Below are 20,730 nucleotides of genomic sequence, written 5' to 3' on the forward strand. Positions count from 1 at the left end.
CACATTGCGTTTGCTAGCGAAGAGATTTGTTGTGGCAAATGAACTTGGGCTGGGAATTGCCAGGAACCTCACGATAAGATATATGCATCAGCATTGCGAGTCTCATGATTCTATACGTATTGCGATTCGATACTGTGATTTTATTGCGCACCATATGTCTGTTGCAGAGGGATCAGAAAGCCATGAGAACGAGTTTTGATCAGTCATGGAAATAAAAGTGCTGAAAACAAATTGGCTCCCAATGTGAAAAGATTGAGAACAAGCTATGAAGGAACAATAATGGTGTTTTGGTGCAGGTACAGCCAACTAGCGCTAAAATATTGCGATATTGTCAATACAGTATATCGTAAAGTATCACTATGTAACTCGATTTCTTTCACCCCAATCCCTCAAATTAACGGTAAATAACTGAATTGTTTGCCCCACATTTAGCTAAGATGATTAGCTAGCCAGCTAAAATGTTTTATTTAGTTAGCAGTCGCATCTACAATAGTTTACTGTCAATAACATGTCTCCAAAAATGACGTGGTGTCTCCAATTGTGTTGACATTTTACAATTGCAATGCGCATCCATGAGTATCCACTTTCTGTAGCTCAGCTGGTAGAGCATGGTGCTTGTAACGCCAAGGTAGTGGGTTCGATCCCCGGGACCACCCATACACAAAAATGTATGCACGCATGACTGTAAGTCGCTTTGGATAAAAGCGTCTGCTAAATGGCATATTATTATTATTATTATTATTATTATTATCTAAAGAGAGCCCCGAAACATTGTGTGCAGACATTTTATGCAATAAATGAAGTAGGTTCAATCTAGTAGTTCTGATCTTCTGATTGGTCCTGATGAGTTGGGCGAGGTCCCCCTCAGGCTACTGTCACTGTTGCATTGGCTCTGAGTCGGGTTCTCTGTCTTCAAATGTTCAGCCTAAGAGAGGGGATTTTTTGTGTGTGTGTGTGTGTGTGTGTGTGTGTTTAACAGTGATGATGTGTGTGTGTGTGTGTGTGTTTAACAGTGATGATGTGTGTGTGTGTGTGTTTGTGTGTGTGTGTGTCCTCAGAGCAAGAACTCGTGAGTTGGAAGAACTGAGAGGCCTATGGCGTGGGTGTTGTCCTTGGCCACCTGCTGACAAGGCTGACAAGATAGGACCCTTTTGTCCATTGTTATTGGATAGGAACATAACTTATAACCAGCTCCTGACCTAAATAGATCTTAGCACAACATTTTACTCAACATATCATATTCCATATTCACTATAACAAATATATTTACTACGACATTAGCAAGAACCGCCACATCCTCAGCCGGCTAATCCAGTGTGTGAAGTTTTGCGGAGTGTTTGAGTTAGCCTTGCGAGGCAAAGATGAAACTGAGGGCTCCACCAACCCTGGTAAGCCAACACTTTTGAGATCAGTCAATAAATGCTTCTGGTATTGACTTATATGCTGCCCCTGTCTTCATGTTGTTGCTGGACATATCTTTTTTTAAATGTGTGTAGGTCACCTAAATCATCAGAAAAATTGCCCCTCCTGAGAATTTTTTCAGGAGCCGCCACTGCCGAAGTGTTTACTAGAAGGCTGGCTAGTTGGCTAGCCTTCCGGCAAAAAATTATGACTTGCCTGTCAACTTTTCATTGCGTAGCCCGGTGCGCCCTCCTGTGGACTCTTAAAAAATGGTTCTTCACCAACATATTCAGTGTTGTAAACAAATAATGTCTCATCATTTGTTTTACAGATTAATCTTATGTTTTGATAAAGTAGATAACAGTTGAATACTAAAATATGAGTATTAATAATTTACATCAAATAAAACTTTAATTTCAGTAATGTGCATTGACATAAACAATGAAAACACTCTTGGAGTTTGTGTTGCAGAGATGCACTTGGAAAGTAAAGGAAGAAATACACAAGATGGGTTCAATAAATATTATATTTTAGACTTCTTTTTGTACAAATAAATTTCATATGAACACAGACGTGACCAGTGGAGCTTTCCTCTTCCTTTTCTGTGCTGCAGTTTGAGAAAAAGTAGTGTTAGACTGAGCATGTTTCATCAAAACCCTTTTCTACATCAATACCTCTGGAGGAAGCTGCAGAGGTTTTGGAGGAGGTGGAGATGACTTGAGGGCTGGTGCTATGGACTGTAGATATGTAAAGAGAGATTATTATAATTTTTTTTACATTGGTGTTTTATAAAAAAGAGAAGTCATTTTTTTTGTAATTTAACATGTTTACCTGTGGAGGTGGCTGTATTCAAATTGCAGGGGGCAGGGACACCAGACGAGGCTGCTATGGTGGTGTGACCAGGGGAGACGGAGGAGGCAGTTGGTCCAGAGGACGCCGTGTTGGTGGTGACAGACAGGGGGGGTGGTGTGCATCGTGGTGGTGGTGGACAAAACCGCTGACGATGGCTTGGAGGAGCTGGTGTTTATAATGGTGGGGTTGAGGGGCCGACGATGGTGTGGCCGGGACAGTAGGCACGTAGCCTTCTTCTGCAGCTGAGGACTCCGACGGCTCCTACAGGTGTTGCACACTGGGAGGCACTGGCAGTGGTGATGCAGCTGTCAGGAGTGGTTCCAGCAGGGGGTCCAGCAGAGGCGATGGCGTCAATGGTCACATCCATGGCAGCCCTCTCCTGTGCCCTCTGTGTTCTGAGGGCTGCCCAACGCTCTTTCTCCTCTGCCTCGGCCCTCTCCTTCTCACCCCTCTCCTGCCACTGGCGCGTGTATTCCTCCCCGGTGAGGCATGTGGCAACCACAGGGAGTCTTCTGTATCGATCTAGCCGATACTTAAGGACAGTAAGGATGTGCCCCAGGTCCTTCGCTATCAGCCCCCCCTCTATTAGGGGGTGCTCTTCTAGGGCTGGGACTAGAGCAGGGGCTTGGACTGGAGCAGGGGCTGCGGGGTCCTCTTGTGGTCACTGGGGAGGAGGTGCTGATGGACGGCACAGTGCTGCTGGTTCCAGGAGAGGCGGTGGTGGGACCCGGTAGGGTCCGAGACAACATTAAACGGGACCCTTCAATGGCTGAAGGGTCAAAAGGGAAGAGGCCACACTTCTTAAACCCTTCCACCGAAGAGGAGAAAGAAAGGGCGCTCCTTCACTGCATGCTTAATGAAGTGCTGAAACCACTTCCTGAACAGGTCCCCATCAATGTAGCCACTGTTTGACCGTCCATACAAGGCTTGGGGGGGGGCTCCCAGTGTGTAGTGGCCACCGGGGAAACACTTGGGGTAGATGATAAATGGGGGGACATCCTCCCCAGCTGCGTTGAAGCAGGCCAGCACTGTGATGTGCTCCTTGGCACCCAGACTCATTGCAGTTATAGATTTGTCTGGGTTTCTCCCTCAACCCACTCTCCTCCAAGTGCTTCTCATAAGAAGTGAAGAAGGTGTCCATCATCGGACGTGTGGCACACTCAGCTCTCCCCCTGTCCAGGGTGTCCAGCCTCCTCATGCTCAGGTTCTTGTGCCTCCTCCTGAACATTTCCCACCACCTCTTCCCCAGTGGTGGGATTGTTTCCCCTGGGTGCCGAAACCTACAATAGAAGAGAATATGTAATTGTCCATCCAGGATGAAAATGCTTGTTTTGGCATCACCTTACACATCCACATCACACACACATTGTCCAGCCTTGCAGGTAGCATTCTACATACAAAAACACATAGAACACCAAATACCTGCGTATTTTGTTGGCCTATTTCATCAGCCTCTGTCTGGTAAAGGGGAACCCATGGCTGGCGCGGTAGATACAGTACTGCACCAGAGAATTTAAACAATGTGGGTGGTCCACTGTGACAACCATGGGTCACCTGGCCGCTCAACATGTCCGCCAGGGTCTGCCGAGGTACACCATGCACCTTGGTAGATAAGAAAAGAAAACTGTTACTCGAGGTGATTTAGTCCTCCAACCGCTAGAGAGTGTCCGATGTTGAGAGAAAATTAGCCATTTGGAAAACAAAGCAAAACACAACTAAAGCAGTTCCACGTAAGCAAGCTCATAGTAACTCATTCGAGTCTGATCCGCTTGTTTACTCTGATAAGCCTTATTGATATTTTTACCTAGAAATCAGCTGTTTTCAAACGCCTAGCTAGCTAACTGTGGCTTGCACTCGTTAGCTAGCTGCTATTGAGGTGGCTAGCTGACTAGCTATGTTCCCGAACCAACATTGTTTCGTTAGCACCACCTCATGTGTTTACTTACCAAACATCCATTCGACAACGCTCAAGGGGTTGTTTATCCACTCGTGAGATTTAGGCATTGTTTACCAGTAAATCCTTTGGAGGGCCGATTAAACAAAGTACAGAAAATATCAATAGTTATTCCTCATTATCTTTATCACTCGACTCGCTCTCCCGGCCTGGGTTATACCTCAGTGGTTCACAGTGGCAGGAAAACTGCGTCACTACATATTAGAACTTCACGCCGTAGTCTCTTTTGGGGATATTTTCGAGAATATATTTAATATTACTGCATTTTAAATAAGTATTCTGTTACTAATGTTGACTGTCGACTAGAGAGTAATGTCAATCATTGTGTAAGCCTTTTACTTTTAAATTACAGTACCTCAGCCACAGCAGTAGATGGCAGCACTGAATCTTCCTCATATTTATTCCCGTAACCGGTCCATCAAGACTGCAAAGAATTTGCGGAGATTCAGCGAGCTGTTTACAATCAGCACCTACTCAACAAGGAACGCTTGACCACATAGTTGTACTGTCTTTGGCTTGACCTTATCACTTGTATTACAGATCAGTAAATTTGTGCAAACGCCACCTGAGAACTACGTCTGAGATCCGGGTTGTGAAGTTGTTCTGTTCCGGCACTAAAATAAGCTTGGCTACGTGTAATTTGGGATGAAAATGGCTGATAGGAAAACCAATAATGTGCCGAATTCCAGCGCAAATTTACTGTTTTCTGCGGCACCGGAGTTCAACTTCAACTTACCTTTCATACCTGTCAGTCAGGCCAGTGGTCCGGCGGTGTTATCAGGAGGTAAGATAACGCTAAACCACAGCAGGGCCCCTAGGAATTCAATGACTAACATGACAGCTAGCTAGCCAGCTAACGTTAATATAATAATATATAATATAATATGCCATTTAGCAGACGCTTTTATCCAAAGCGACTTACAGTCATGCATGCATACATTTTTGTGTATGGGTGGTCCCGGGGCTCGAACCCACTACCTTGGCGTTTCAAGCGCCGTGCTCTACCAGCTGAGCTACAGAGGACCACAGTAACTAGCTACTAGTTAGTTAGCTGTCAACTAGCCCTTGATCATGAGTGACTCTCAGTTACATTACATTACACATAAGAGTCATTGGACGAAGGCGTCTTCTGGATGGTTTGTTAAGATCCCCGACGCTCGGTCTGAACATGCATCGCTGGCGGTACAGTTTTGGAACCTTATCTTTCAGATAAGCGATAAATAATTTTCAAAAAACAAAAGGTTAAATTGATACACACCTTGAAAGGGTTAGGGGTAGTGTTCCCGCACGGCCATATCTCCATGTTACAGCGCTTGTTTGCGGAAAACAGACGGAAGACAAGAGGAGACCAGCTGTGCTATCTAGGATGTCCCGAACACCTGTGTGTAATCTTAACTCTGGTGTAGCGGAAGTGTAGTTTCGTTGGATGGAGGCACCCATAGCTGTATGGATCTGTGCAAAACTGCAACCGTCAGTGTATCTTTTTTATTTGAAGGATTCTTTCTCGCTGATTATTGACGTTTCGAAACGTTAAAACACAGAGTGGGGATTGTAGTTCACACGAGGCAGTCGTCTGCGAAGCTGGCTGAGAACTGTTGGTAGAAGGCAGAATGCCGCCTACAGTTTGAGAGCTAGCTGTCCACAAGCCCATTACACATTTTTAACTCGATAAATCCTTGCAATGTATTAGATATCAGGACATTTATTTGGGAATTGTTTGAATAGCTTGGTAAGTATGTAGAATAACACTTGCTACAGCATAGCTGAGGAACGCTTAGCTCTCAAAGGAGAGATTGACTTCATCTCTACTTGTATTTGTGAAAAGTATTGACATGTTGAATAATAATAATAATTTATTACATTTCTATAGCGCTTTTTGTAGAATCTCAAAGCGCTTCAAGTGAAAACAAAACAAACAAGCAATATATAATGACGGGTCAACCAGTAGTGGCCAAGTCTTTGAAAGCTGCATCCTCCGAAGATGGAGAGGGTCAGTTCATGACTTGAACTGAGGCATGGAGAGGAAGCCTTTAGTTGGAGAGGCAGCCTTTAGTTACCATGCCCCCAGCCTCTGGAATAGCCTACCAGAGAACCTGAGGGGAGCTGAAACTGTGGACATATTTAAAAGAGATATTAAAACACACCTTTTTAGCTTTGCTTTTCCTTAGGGTGCTTTTTAGTCGTTCAGTGTTTGTTATTCTTTAGTTTTTTATCCTCTTATGTTTGTTGTGTAGTAAATATTTCATTGTAATGAGATATTTTCATTGTTTTTATTAGTTTTTTTCCTGTGAAGCACATTGAGTTGCATTCCATGTCTGAAATGTGCTGTAGAAATAAAGCTTGATTTGATTTGAGCGGAGAGAGCTGGACAGAGGATGGTAGATGATGTTGATGGAGTCTGCTGATGATCTTGTAGAGGGCAAGTCTGGGAACCAGCCTAAGTCTTAAATTCACTGTACTTCTCTTCCACTCTGTGTAGCATCACTTGGGTGATGCCTCAGCAGCTCTGGGCGCCAGAAAGCTCACCACACAAAGTTCAGAATAGTAGTCAGTCGTCCTGCTGTCACTCAGCACTGCTGTATTCCTCTATCTCCCATTCGTCTCACGCTTTATGCCACTCCTCAAATTATGTTCTCAAAAGATCAGGTGAAACAAAAAAGATGGTACTGTGTCCAGACGCATTTTTCAAACAATAAAAAGGAAATGTTATCAAAAACAAAAGAGCGCATGAAAAAACAACAATTAATAACAACAAAATCTACACATTTACAGGAGCTCTGTGCCTAGGCTGCTACTAGGGCACCATGGCAACTATAGAACTAATGAATGCACGGAGCTGTCTGTTTAAACTACTAGCACACAGCTCAGACACTCATGCATACCCCACAAGACATGCCACCAGAGGTCTCTTCACAGTTCCCAAGTCCCGAAAAGACTATGGGAGGCGCACAGTACTACATGAAACTCTATACCACATCAAGTAACTCATGCAAGTCTCAAAATCTGATTTTAAAAAACATATAAAGATACACCTAATGGAATACCGGGGACTGTGAAGACCCTTACAAAAATGTATCATGATAGTACAAAGAAAAACAATATTTTGTTTTTTTGGTCACTACCATGGCAGGAAAGTACCATGGTATTTACCTGCCATGGTAGTGACCAAAAAAACAAAATATTGTTTTTTATTGTACTAGCTACCATGGTACACAAATGAACCATGGTAGTACAAATAAAAAATACCATGGTTTTGTACTAGCAGCATGTAGTGAAACATGAAAGCATGGTAGTTGTTTACAATGTATTATGATGGTCTGTGTCCCACTGTTTTTCGGGTAAAACATAGTAATTTATGATACTCACATAATGCAACATTGACTACTCGCTCTGCAATGGCAAAGTATAGGCTTAGTACCCTCTTAAACCCCTTTAGCTCATAGTGAAAAAACACAACACACATGGTCTTGTGGTTTAGTGTACCCTCTTAAACCTTGGGACCTGGATAGGGTATGGTGAGAAGAATGAAGTGGGTCTGAAACATTAAAGATTTAAAATAGTTTATCTGGTGCACCTCTCTTCAATACAGTTTTCAGTTGTGTCTCTCTCTCATTCAACTGACTTGGCTACTCTTCTACAATTCTAAATAGCCAACAATCAAAAATAGTAAAAAATAAAGAAAAACCCTGGAATGAGTAGGTTTGTCCAAACTTTTGAAAAGTTTGGACACCTACTCACTCCACCTACTCATTTTTTATTTTTTTTTACATTGTAGAATAATCGTGAAGACATCAAAACTAAGAAAGAACACATATGGAATCATGTAGTAACCAAAAAAGTGTTAAACAAATTCTTCAAATAGCCACCCTTTGTCTTGACAGCTTTGCACACTCACACTCACACTATGCCAAGAGTGTGCAAAGCTGTCATCAAAGGTCTACCATTTTTTTTTCTGAGGTCTTGGCTGATTTCTTTTGTTTTTCCCATGAGGCACTGAGTTTGAAGGTAGGCCTTGAAATACATCCACAGGTACACCTCTAATTGACTCAAAGTATGTCAATTAGGCAGAAGCTTCTAAAGCCATGACATCATTTTCTGGAATTTTCCAAGATGTTTAAAGGCACAGTCAACTTAGTATATGTAAAGTTCTGACCCAATGGAATTGTGATACAGTGAATTATAAGTGAAATAATCTGTCTGTAAACAATTGTTGGAAAAATTACTTGTGTCATGCACAAAGTAGATGTCCTAACCGACTTGCCAAAACTATAGTTTGTTAACAAGAAATTTGTGGAGTGGTTGAAAAACGAGTTTTAATGACTCCAACCTAAGTGTATGTAAACTTCCGACTTCAACTGTATACACACAAGTATCAACTTATGGTGACTCAATGTTGGTGCTAGCAAATCGTGCGACCAGTTATCAAAACTCCGCCTCGATATAAGAGAACGTAGTTCAGCGTTCCTCAGCTAGCTACAGCAGTGTCATGTCAGGTAAACAGAACTGTCGTATCAACAGAACCCTTGTTTGTCTGTAGCTAGTTAGTCAGTTGAGGTTCGCAAGGGGTGGGTTGACATTGCGCACATTTAGAATGAATGTACTGTTGACAAGTTCAAATCTACTGCAGTAACTCAGTTGCTCAAATTTTCTGTTGTTATTTTTCCAAGATGATACTGCAGATGTTGGAGAAGAAGATAGCTTTCTTGGCCAGGCCTCTGGAAATGCCCCAGCACCATCCACATTTAGTTACTTCTCCAGTCCCGTGAACAGCAGTGACCCATTTGCCTCCATCGGACATCAGCCGGCATGTCCACCACCAGCGTCACTATCAGTAGCCCCCGCGACATCGGGACCAACCTCTGTCCCCAGTGTTGCCAGCATGGCCCCAACACCCCCTGTCCCACTAACCAACCCTGCTGTGCCACAGCCATTTGGCACTGGTGTTTATCAGAACCCCATGGGACGCTACACTCCTCCCCCGAGCACAGTGACCCCACCCCCTCCACAAGCCCCCGATCAGAGTTATAATCCATACCGTCACACACCCCTCAGCAGCAGAGCCAAACCCTATATGCCAGCTCCAGAGGTCCAGTCGGTAGTCCATCCACCGCCGCAGCAAAATCCGTACACTATGGGCTCTCCAGCTCCAACATTCCAATCGTCACCCTCCACATTCACAAAGGTAAACAACAACTCCCCTCTGATAGGGTGTTAGCATTCACTGGTTTCTCTTGCTATTTATTGCCTGGCAATCAGGCTAATATAAATGTCTTTACTTTCTCTTCAGCCCCCTCCCACACAGATTCAGGGGCCTCCCCCTATGGCCCAACATTCCGCCACTGCTGGAGCACTGGTCCCAGCCAATCAAATAATGCAATACAATGTGTACGAGGCTGTTCAGCCTCACTGGTTCTTCTGCAAACAAGTGGAGTCCAAGAGCGCCTGGCTTCCCTTCAGTCTCCTGGACTCCATTCAGCTGGAGGAGATCTATAATTCAGGTGAGATGAAGGATGTGATTTCTACTACATTAGAGCCATTCATATTATAGTTATCCAAGTTGACTTTGCATCGCTCTCTTGTTTATGTAGGCCTAGGAATTTGTTAAAGCTGTTTGGTTAAACAGTGCTATTTTGAAATCTGTGGCATCTTCATTAGGCAGCAAAAGTTGCAAAATGTTTTGAAACATTATCCGTTGCATGCCCAAATAAACACAACCCTAATTTATGCACACTCGTAGAGTCTGTTGTCATTTTTGTTTTGTTTTTCATAAAATTGTATGTTGTCAAGCCTATGCCATGTCTCTTTGTGTTGTGAATCTTTTCCTGTCGCACTGCATTTTCTTGTACGTAAAGCAAATATCTGTGTGAAACAGACAATAAAGAATAAAGACTACATTTTTTTCATTCTCCTCCAGTGCAACCGGACCCTGAGAGCGTGATTGTGTGCACAGACGGAGGGCGCTATGACGTGCAGCTCTATGACCGCATACGAACAGCTGTATTCTGGGAGGAGGAACCTACAGAAGTGCGGCGCTGCACCTGGTTCTACAAGGGAGACTCAGACAGCCGCTTCATCCCCTACTCAGAGGAGTTCAGCGAAAAGCTAGAGGTTTGTCCCATCGTTGTAAAAAAACAGGACCTTGTATTGACCAGGGTCGTGTTCATTAGGCCACGCAATGAAAGAAAACAGTCATAAATAGGGATGTACTTCTGAAAACGCCTGTGTTCGTTTTCCATTGCAAAACGTTTTGCTATGTTTTACTACAGTGCGCCCTAATGAACAATACCCAAGTTTTGTCTCACTGTTACCCAAATGAAATACAGTTGACCATGTGGTGTGTTGGGTTTTAGCCCTGAGAGTTGACTGAGAGGTGAATGTTATGTCTGAGCTATGTTTGTTTGGCTGTCTTCTCTATGTAGGGAGAATATAAGAAAGCTGTGTCAACCAACCAATGGCACCGTCGGCTGGAGTTCCCATCAGGGGAAACCATTGTCATGCACAATCCAAAGGTATGTTGGTAGGACTGAATTTTACAGTGCAGAATTACCAAGTATTTACAAAAACATTACATGGTAACATGGTAATTACAAAGTAATAACTTATTCATAACTTGTTTTGTTCTTTGGAATTCATTAAAACAAGCACAAATAGGTAGCAGGTAGTTAGCACTTGTGAACACTGAACAAGACCGTAAGGAAAAATAACATTATGGTTTTGAGTGGACTTTGTTTGCAGACCTAGACATGACTGTATTTCTAGTTTGTGAAAAGGCCTTTTTATCTGTCGTTCAACAGGTGATAGTACAATTCCAGCCCTCCGCCATGCCAGATGAGTGGGGTACAACCCAGGATGGACAGACCAGACCCAGGGTGGTCAAGAGGGGCATCGATGATGACCATGACGAAGTTCCCGATGGGGAGCTCCCTCAGGTGGATCACTTGGTGTTCATGGTGCATGGCATCGGTCCAGTCTGTGACCTGAGGTTCAGGAGCATGGTGGAGTGTGGTATGTGCTATTTCTCCATATAGCTCAATAAGCCTCTATATTTCTCAGATCTATATTAATATCGTATTATGGATGTGCTTGTTTATGTCATGAATGGTATATGTCATGGTATGTTCTTCCTGTCATGTTGTTGTTTACTATGCCCAGCAATAATGAATAACGTTTATTGAATGTAATTGTGTTGAATATCCATTTAGTACTCCATACTACCCCAGATAGACTGTTACAAATGTGTGTTCCTTGTGTTCACAGTGGATGACTTCCGGAGTGTATCCCTGAAGCTGCTGCAAAGTCACTTTAAGAAGGCGCAGGATGAGCGTGTCATCAGCCGAGTGGAGTTCCTTCCTGTTCAGTGGCACACGGCCCTGCACGGGGATGCCACAGGGGTGGACAAGTGAGGAGACACTAATGGAATTTGAGGATGTTCATACACTTGGGAATAGGGATTGTGTGATAGGGAAATTATATTGTAACACAAAACATCTGTGCTGACCTTAGTGGCAAGCTTGTACAAATTAAACCACACTGGCTGTGTCAGAGAATGTTACTAGCTGTCAAAACCTTGCTAATGCTTCCTCCGTCCTAATTTCCTCAATTTCTCTCAAAGTTCATTGGAGGAAAAGGTCCAAGGGATGGACCTTAGATCCTCTCCTCCAATGCGCCTTGAGAGGAAACGAGGACTGAGGAAGCAAGGATTTGATGTCTAGTACATTTTTCAGACGCAGACAATCTCTCTGACTCAATTTCTGAATCAATTTCTTACTGTTGTTTTAGGAGAATAAAGAAGATCACCCTGCCCAGCACGGGTCGCCTGCGTCACTTCACTAACGAGACCCTCTTAGACGTGCTGTTCTACAACAGCCCCACCTACTGCCAGACCATCATGGACACAGTTGCCCTGGAGATTAACAGGATCTATGCCCTGTTCATGCAGCGGAACCCAGACTTCACAGGAGGCATCTCAGTATCCGGACACAGTTTAGGTACAAACACAAAGGGCCACTTTTCCGGACCCAGATGAAGTCTAGTCCTGGATTAAAAACCTTTGTTCAATTGAGGATCTCTATTGAAAGTGCTTTTTAGGCCAGGACTAGGCTTATGCTGCGTTTAGATGAGGGACGCAAAAACCGTCATACCAGTCGGCATAGCGGGACAAGAAAGAGGGTGATGTCAAAAGCAAGCTAGCACGACGTTATGCGTTGCTATGGGGGTTTCAGTAAAGAATCAGTGCAAATCAACATCCGGTAGAAAACAACGCTACGGCAGACGACAAAAGTTGAAAGATTTGAACTCTGGCGGCAAGTCCCGTCTACCGTGACGGCTGACGGCATTTACCATTTACCATTGTGCTCTCATTGAAAACAATGACATCCGGTTTGCCATCTACCGTCTACCTCGTACGATCTAAACGCAGCATTCATCTGAGTCCGGGAAACCATCCCCAAGAGTTCATATTTTTAGCTTAGTCATGTGAGAAAGATCTGGACAAACATGTCTCTCTGAGTGTTTGTTTGCAGGTTCTCTCATACTTTTCGACTTGCTGTCAAACCAGAAGAATGGCTCACCTTTGCAAACCATGCCAACTGCTAATGGGGGCCACCCTGCAGACACCAAACAGGTCCATAACTATCCAAACATTGTTCATTTCATTATTTAGGTGACACCAGAGAGTGTAACAATAGGAGTATAACCTGGAGTTTCCCACTTCTCCTTAAAGCAGGTGGCTTCCCCCGCTGCTGCTACTCCACCTGCTGCTGTAGAAGAGGAGCCTAAAGAGGAAGGGAAGGAGTTTGTCGATCTTTCTTCTGCGCTGGAACATCTGGGCCTGTCTGAATACCAGAGCACTTTAGAAGAGGAGAAGATTGACCTTGAATCTTTCGTAAGAACCCTCCTTGCTTGTCATGAACCCATACAGTTATTGATATTTACTTTCAAAACTTATGACACTATTAAAGAGACATTACACTCCAAAATAAAACGTTTGCCAGATGTTTTCAGACCTCAAAAGTCAAGGTGAGTCACGCCATTGGTTGTGTAGATCCAGCTTTATGCCTAAATCAATCATGATTCCTACCCCAAATGAATGGAAAAGATAATTTACTGTGCTTATCTTTTCTATTCATTTTGGATTGTAGCTATAAGGATATACCTATATGGATATAGCTGGATCTACAAAACAAATGGGTATGGGCTTATCTGAACAGAAGACCACATTTGAGGTCTGAAAATAACTGACTTTTGAGTGAAATGTCCCAGGAACCGAAAGTAAATGATTCAATTATATTGCAATGACTCCCTAGGCCATATCCTAGAGTTGGTGGTTACAATCTAATTTCCTCTTTCTTCTATATTCTGTTAGCTTATGTGCACAGTTGAGGACCTGAAAGAGATGGGCATACCATTGGGGCCAAGGAAGAAAATAGCCAAGTTTGTCAAGGAAAGAGCAATTAAGCAGGTGATGATTTAATCGTCTTTTTCGCTCAGACACCAGTGTTGTGTTCAATAGGAAGAACATGTTTTGAAACGGGGTGGTACTAACTGAAATTAGAATACAGCGTTTTGTTTTCTATTGCAAAACGTTTCGCTACAGTGTGCCCTACTGAACACGAGCCAGTGAAGGTTAAAACAGTGACAACATGTGCTAAAACATGTGCCATCTATCTTCGGACTCCTTTTGCCAGGCAACACGTCAGGTAGCACAAGAGAAGAAGGCAGCAGAAGTGAAAGTGGCCAGTCAAGAGGTTGTCCCTGCCCAATCAAGCGAGCCCCTCCCAGGGCCAGGCACCACGAAGCTTCCTGTTGGTGGGACTTACTCCTCTGTCCATGTGGATTACAACTACTTCGAAGTTGGCACTGGACAGGTAAACCTAAACCTCTGTCAGGATTCAATCAGATAATAATAATAATAATCAGATCAGCGGTAAACTGCGTTAGAGGACAAACGCATAGCTTTTCATTGTTTTTGTTTAGGCGGTGTCGAAGGTGTAACTGCGTTAGAGCTGTCAAATCCTCAAGCGGCTCCTGGTGTTATGTATTGCAGACATTGCCATTGGATGCACCAAGATGCGTTAGTAGAAATCCCATGCAGCCGCGTTACAAGTTCGAACACTGGAATGTGTAATGTAATCTACACCTCAATTAGGCCAATAAAATCCCTTTCATTTAATGATTTGAGTGTTATTATTTCTATATAGCCTACACTTTCTCATTCTGAACAGAACACGGGTGGGATATAAGGACAGGTGTGGTTTCGTAACAATGACCACAAGAGCAGCTGCTCACTGATTTGACAGCTCTAACGCAGTTACACCTCCGACACCGCCTAAACAAAAGCTAACGCAGGTTACCGTTGATCTGATTGAATCCTGACCTAATGATGTTAGCCTACAGCCTTTCTGTAATGTCATGCATAAGCATACATTTTCATTAGGACACATTTTTCCATCAAAGCATTTTATTTTTTATTTAACCTTTATTTATCCAGGAAGTTCCATTGAGGTCAGAAGACCTCTTTCCCAAGGGAGACCTGGCAATGAAAAAAGAATGTGGTGTGTGGATCTAAAGTACACTGAACAAAAATATATAAACGCAACATGTTAAGTGTTGGTCCCATGTTTCATGAGCTGAAATAAAAGATCCCAGAAATGTTCCATACCCACAAAAATATAATTTCTCTCATTCTGTGCATACATTTGTTTACGTCCCTGTTAGTGAGCATTTCTCCTTTGCCAAGATAATCCATCCACCTGACAGGTGTGGCATATCAAGAAGCTGATTAAACAGCATGATCATTACACAGGTGCACCTTGCGCTGGGGACAATAAAAGGCCACACTAAAACGTGCAGTTTTGTCACACAACGCAATGCCACAGATGTCTCAAGATTTGAGTGAGTGTGCAATTGGCATGCTGACTGCAGGAATGTCCACCAGAGCTATTTCCAGATAATTGAATGTTCATTTCTCTATCATAAGCTGCCTCCAACGTTGTTTTAGAGAATTTGGCAGTACGTCCAACCAGCCTCACAACCGCAGACCAAGTGTAACCACACCAGCCCAGGACCTCCGCATCCGGCTTAATTCCTGGAAGCTGAAAATGTCCCAGTTCTTCCATGGCCTGCATACTCACCAGATATGTCACCCATTGAGCATGTTTGGGATGCTCTGGATCGACGTGTACGACAGCGTGTTCCAGTTCCCGCCAATATCCTGCAACTTCGCACAGCCATTGAAGAGGAGTGGGACAACATTGCGTAGGCCACAATCAACAGCCTGATCAACTCTATGCAAAGGAGGTGTGTCGCGCTGCATGAGGCAAATGGTGGTCACACCAGATACTGACTGGCTTTCTGATCCATGCCCCTACTTTTTTTTAAAGGTATCTGTGACCAAGAGATGCATATCTGTATTCCCAGTCATGTGAAATCCATAGATTAGGGCCTAATGAATTTATTTCAATTGACTGATTTCCTTATATGAACTGTAACTCAGTACAATCTTTGAAATTGTTGCATGTCCGTTTATATTTTTGTTCAGTGTAGTTATCTAAAAGCACTGTCTGGTGTTGGTGTTCTGCCCCATAGGTGTCGGTGGTGTACCACACTCTGGACTTTGAACCAGTGAATTTCTTTGCCCTGGGATCTCCCATAGGGATGTTCCTCACAGTGCGAGGGCTGGAGAAGATCGAGGAAAACTACCAGCTGCCCACCTGCAAGGGATTCTTCAACATTTACCATCCGGTTAGCCAATCTTTCTCACACATATCTTTCCTGGAGTATGGATGTGCATGCAGATGACATACTGTCAGCTATAAAGCACTTTGTGACAACTGTTTATGTAAAAAGGACTTTATAAATACATTTGATTGAGCTGTGACATGGTTAATGCCAATGTGTTTCATTAGAGTAGATCTGTTTGTTTTAGCTGGACCCAGTTGCTTACAGGATTGAGCCCATGATCTTGCCAGACTTGGACTTGAAACCTGTTCTGATTCCACATCACAAAGGGAGGAAGAGGCTGCATCTAGGTATGGAACTATAGATTCACCACTGGCTATTTTATCCTCAGATTTTTTTTATAATTCTTACCTTACCATTGTCAACCATTGGTTCCCAAGTGTAATTTGTTTTAGGATAATGTATGGCGGTGAGGGGTTTACATTATGAATTGTTTGTGTGTGGCAGAGCTGAAGGAGAGTCTGTCCCGCATGGGTTCGGACCTCAAGCACGGCTTCATCAGCTCCCTGAGGAGTGCCTGGCAGACCCTCAACGACTTCGCCCGCGCTCACACCTCCAACGCCCAGCTGGCGGCCGAGCTCGCCATGGTGGCCAATCAGATCAAGGAGGAGGAGGAGAAGCATGCACACAGTGATGGTGAGTATAAGGGCACAGTGATTAAATAAGTAATGAAATATTGGTATTTCGGTTTATTTGTATAGGGCAAAAGAAATAACTTTATTTAAACATTTTTAAAACTTTGATTAGTCACAGAACACAGGATAGTGGAGAGTCCTGAGCTGCTGAGAGAAGAGGAGGCCCAGGTGAAAATAGGAATGCTGAACGGGGGGAACCGCATCGACTACGTCCTACAGGAGAAGCCCATCGAGAGCTTCAACGAGTACCTTTTCGCCCTGCAGAGTCATCTGTGCTACTGGTATGAAAATCAGTTCTGGCACTTTTATATTAAGGTGGAAATGGTGACTAATGTGCACTGTTGAATACATTTCATGTGGGCCATGGCTGGATCAGCCACTCATATCATTCTGCCCCTTGGGCGCTCCACACGAGGTTATACTTGTGTGTGGTTGTTTATAGCTGCAGTATGATTAAAATTGAGCCATATAATTTGAAAATGTTGCCATATTATTCTCAATAATGGCTCTTCTGCCGATTTTGAGTCTACTGCTTAAGAGTTTTGAATCTGAGGCTAAAACCCACTCCATGGCTTGGAATAAGTTTGTCTTCTCTACACAGCTGATCTATTTTAAGTTGATGTATTCTGTTTGACAAATCATTCAGTCTGCAGTCATTCATATTTATTTGTTCCTTTCTTTTTGCAGGGAGTCGGAAGACACAGCCCTACTACTCCTAAAAGAGATTTACATGACCATGGGGATATACCCAGAACAGATTCTACACTGATGCAATAGATTGGTAGCCAGGTGGAACCAGCCCAATTGCTACGTTTACCATTCTCTTTCACTGCACGTAAGTTAAATAGAATGGTGAACACAGCGATCAGGCTGGTTCCACCAGGCTAATGTTTTGGTTAGAATGAAAAATAAACCTTTCTGAAACCTTCATACTATTTATCTCCCCATCAGGTTTGTCCATGTCAATGCTTTTAGATTTTATATATGCTTCTTTGTTAGTATTCATTTTCCTTTATTTGATATTCTCCTAGTCTATTGTATGAAGATGAATACGCTTGTAGTATGCCATTTGTCTTAAATTAAGAAACTAGATAAAATTAGTGGATTCCAAGACCACTTGTTTGAAATTCAATTTTTATAGCCTAAATTCTAGAACTGGTGAGGTTCGCATGGAGTTTGCTTGCTGAACAATATGAAATAACCAAATGAAACATTTACAAGAGAAATCACATAGAAACTGCAAATTAAATATTTACCTCAGATTTATTTTGTTTAAAAATAGTCATAAAATAAACCATTTTACTTTCACATTACTTGTGACTTATTTTCAGTCTTCAGTGCTTTTTATGTTGTATTTGTATTGCTGATTGTTAGAAACCTTTTTTAAACTTGCACAGGTAGACATATCCTCTTTAAGTCTGGGTAGAAATATGACAGCTTTTACTTTCTGCTTTAAAAACCAGGGTTCCTCTATCACCCTAGTGTGCTTAAATATACAAAGGTTATTAAACAACTAATTGACCGACGTCGGTTCAATTACTTGAATTCTATTTAGTTTTTAGTTTTTTTGGTGAGCCCAACGCGCCGTTTCTCTAGAAAGAAATCAAATCATTCACGAGAGAAATTAAGTCGAACTATATGGGACACTGGGCTGAAGGGAGTTGTAGTTTTCATTAAGCTAATATTCAACATAGTTCTTCTTCTTCAGTGGGGTTTATCGGCGGTTGGCATCCAACGTTATGGTGCATTACCGCCATCTACTGTACTGGAGTGTGGGCCAGCGACAGGGAGAAACTAAATCCTACCTGCCAGCCCCGTTGCTCTTAAAAAATATGAAATATTTGAGACTATATCTAATGACGTTCTACTCAATATACTCTTTAAACTAATTTCCTGTATCCCCTTCTCCCTCATACTAGATATCATCCTCTCTCTTTCCCACACTGTAGCAATACATGCTCCACGGTCTCTGTTTCCTGACAATAATCACGCTTTCCTATCACATTTAATGTCTTATTCAACTGGCTGTGTCCCACCCTTAATCTTGTAAAAATAGCCTCCTCTTCTGTCCCTTCCTGCTGTCCTCCCCTCCCCGACTTTCCTCTGTACTTGAAATAAATGCTTTCCTTTATTATCTCTATTGCACTGCTCCTGCCATCTCTGCACTATCACTGTATATATCAGTCTTTTTGCCTCTGCATTGCTCATTGAAACTTCAACATCAACATCCCCACTACTAAGTGCTTGTTTAGCCTATTCATCTACTGCCTCGTTCCCCTCCACCCCCACATGGGCTGGGACCCAAGTAAATCTTATCGGAATACCCATCTGTTTAATCCTGCCATGGGTTTGTAGCACCTCATAAAGCAGGTCTTGTCTGCTACGTGAGCTAAAGGACTGGAGACTCATTAACACTGCATATGAATCAGAGCAAATAACTACTCTGTCTTGTTTGACTTCCTCCACCCACTGCAAGGCCAACAGTATGGCCTTCAGCTCCGCCGTATATACAGCCAGATGATCTGTAATACGTTTCCTGACTTCCACCCCACACTCCTGCACTACAAATGCTGACCCAGTACGTCCTGTCCTTGGATCTTTTGAACCATCTGTGTAAATGGCCACAAAATCCTGATACAGTTTCCAGACGTCTCTTAAAGAAATCAGATGGATCAACACCCTCCCTATCTTTCTGTAGTCTCTCCAACACTTCTAGATCAACTACTGGAGGCGGGAGTAGCCATGGTGGATTTACAGGAATAACTACTGTTGGACTAAACTCCCTTCCATACAGTCCCATCTCCTTTGCCTGGGTATTACCCACCCACCCAAAGCTTGTGTTCTGTCTTCGCTCATGTTCCCAGCATGCCTGTAAAATCCCTTTCGCAGGATGAGACACCCCATGTCCTTGTAGGTTGACCCAATAATTCATTGCCAGCTGCTGTCTCCTAATCTGCAGTGGTATATCCCCCATCTCCACCTGTAATGCAGCCACTGGGGACGTCCGAAACGCCCCACTACATATTCTGAGTCCTTGCCCCTGTATGATATCTAGCCTTTCCAATGAGGTCCGGGCTGCTGAACCATATGCTATACTGCCATAGTCTATTACAGATCGGATCAATACATGGTCTTCAATGAGGAACGCCCAGCCCCCCTCTCCTTCCCCGTCAGAAAGCGCATCACATTTAGCACCTTGTACACTTTCCCACCACTCTCTCAATGTGTTCTGCCCAGGTCAGTCTAGTGTCAAAGTACACCCCAAGGAACCTGAAGGCCCCCACCCTCTCCAAGTTTCTCCCATACAACCTCAAGCATACCTCATCTCCCACCTTCCTCCTGGGAAAGAACACTGTTTGAGTTCTTTACAGATAACCTGAATCCCCACACTAATGCCCATCACTCCACCTCATCAATTGCTTCCTGTACCTTCCTGACTATGTATGGCACATTTCTTCCCCTCTTCCATAAGGCCCCATCATCTGCAAATAACGACCTCCCTATATCCGGCTGTACCTGAGAGTAAACATAATTGATCATGATTGAGAACAACAGAGGACTAATCACGCTCCCCTGTGGTGTACCGTTATCCACCAAGTAGCTGCCTGATGATGACTTCCCCACCCTCACCTGGATAGACCTTCCAAACAGGAAATAATTTATCCAGTTGTACGTTCTTCCTCCTACCCCCATAATATCAAGCTTGATTAACAAGCCCTCCTTCCACATCATATCATATGCCTTCTCCACATCAAAAAAGACAGCTACAACAGTCTCCTTGTTCACCTGAGCCTTCCTGACCTCTGCTTCTAAGCAGAGCACTGGATCCATAGTTCCCCTACCCTTCCTGAACCCACTCTGATGTGGCGATACTAGCCCTCTGCTCTCCAGGAAGTAAGTTAGCCTCTCCGTAATCATACGTTCCATAATTACATACATGTGATGTTAAAGCTATTGGCCGATAGCTTGTTGGCTTCGTTGGATCCTTCCTGGGCTTCCGGATTGTTACCACTACTGCCTCCTTCCAACTGCCTGGTAGTTTCCCCTCCTCCCACACTCTGTTGTACAACACCAAAACCTTATCCAGTGCTTCATCACCAAGATGGGCCAACATAACAGCACACCTCATCTTTCCCAGGTGAAGTTAAC

At 43.4% G+C, this 20,730-nt stretch overlaps 1 protein-coding gene across 3 annotated transcripts; it reads left to right on the forward strand.

Annotated features, from left to right (window-relative positions):
- The first annotated feature begins 4,644 nt into the window (after positions 1 to 4,644).
- On the forward strand, positions 4,645 to 17,889 carry LOC121568801 (SEC23-interacting protein-like). Of its 3 annotated transcripts, none has more exons than XM_041879240.2 (17): positions 4,650 to 4,991; positions 8,875 to 9,389; positions 9,495 to 9,705; positions 10,122 to 10,315; positions 10,627 to 10,716; positions 11,002 to 11,212; positions 11,465 to 11,606; positions 11,987 to 12,195; positions 12,730 to 12,830; positions 12,930 to 13,091; positions 13,572 to 13,667; positions 13,894 to 14,073; positions 15,794 to 15,949; positions 16,134 to 16,236; positions 16,394 to 16,582; positions 16,694 to 16,862; positions 17,269 to 17,889. In XM_041879240.2, exons 1-17 carry the CDS (start codon positions 4,853 to 4,855, stop codon positions 17,348 to 17,350), a joined length of 2,949 nt encoding a protein of 982 aa, XP_041735174.1. In that variant the 5' UTR covers positions 4,650 to 4,852; the 3' UTR covers positions 17,351 to 17,889. The 3 variants fall into 3 exon arrangements, with proteins under 3 accessions (XP_041735187.1, XP_041735174.1, XP_041735180.1); XM_041879246.2 differs by having other exon boundaries at positions 4,651 to 4,991; positions 12,933 to 13,091; XM_041879253.2 differs by lacking the exons at positions 16,394 to 16,582; positions 16,694 to 16,862; positions 17,269 to 17,889 and having other exon boundaries at positions 4,645 to 4,991; positions 16,119 to 16,206.
- The last annotated feature ends 2,841 nt before the right edge of the window (positions 17,890 to 20,730 follow it).

Source organism: Coregonus clupeaformis, chromosome 1 (assembly GCF_020615455.1).
Source record: "Coregonus clupeaformis isolate EN_2021a chromosome 1, ASM2061545v1, whole genome shotgun sequence".
In the NCBI taxonomy this organism is placed as follows: domain Eukaryota; kingdom Metazoa; phylum Chordata; class Actinopteri; order Salmoniformes; family Salmonidae; genus Coregonus; species Coregonus clupeaformis.

Coding starts and splice junctions, on each gene's coding strand:
- LOC121568801 (XM_041879240.2), top strand. CDS start 4,853: ATGAAAATGGCTGATAGGAAAACCAATAATGTGCCGAATTCCAGCGCA. Junction 11,213..11,464: donor CAGGAGCATGGTGGAGTGTG/GTATGTGCTATT, acceptor TTGTGTTCACAG/TGGATGACTTCCGGAGTGTA. Junction 11,607..11,986: donor GATGCCACAGGGGTGGACAA/GTGAGGAGACAC, acceptor CTGTTGTTTTAG/GAGAATAAAGAAGATCACCC.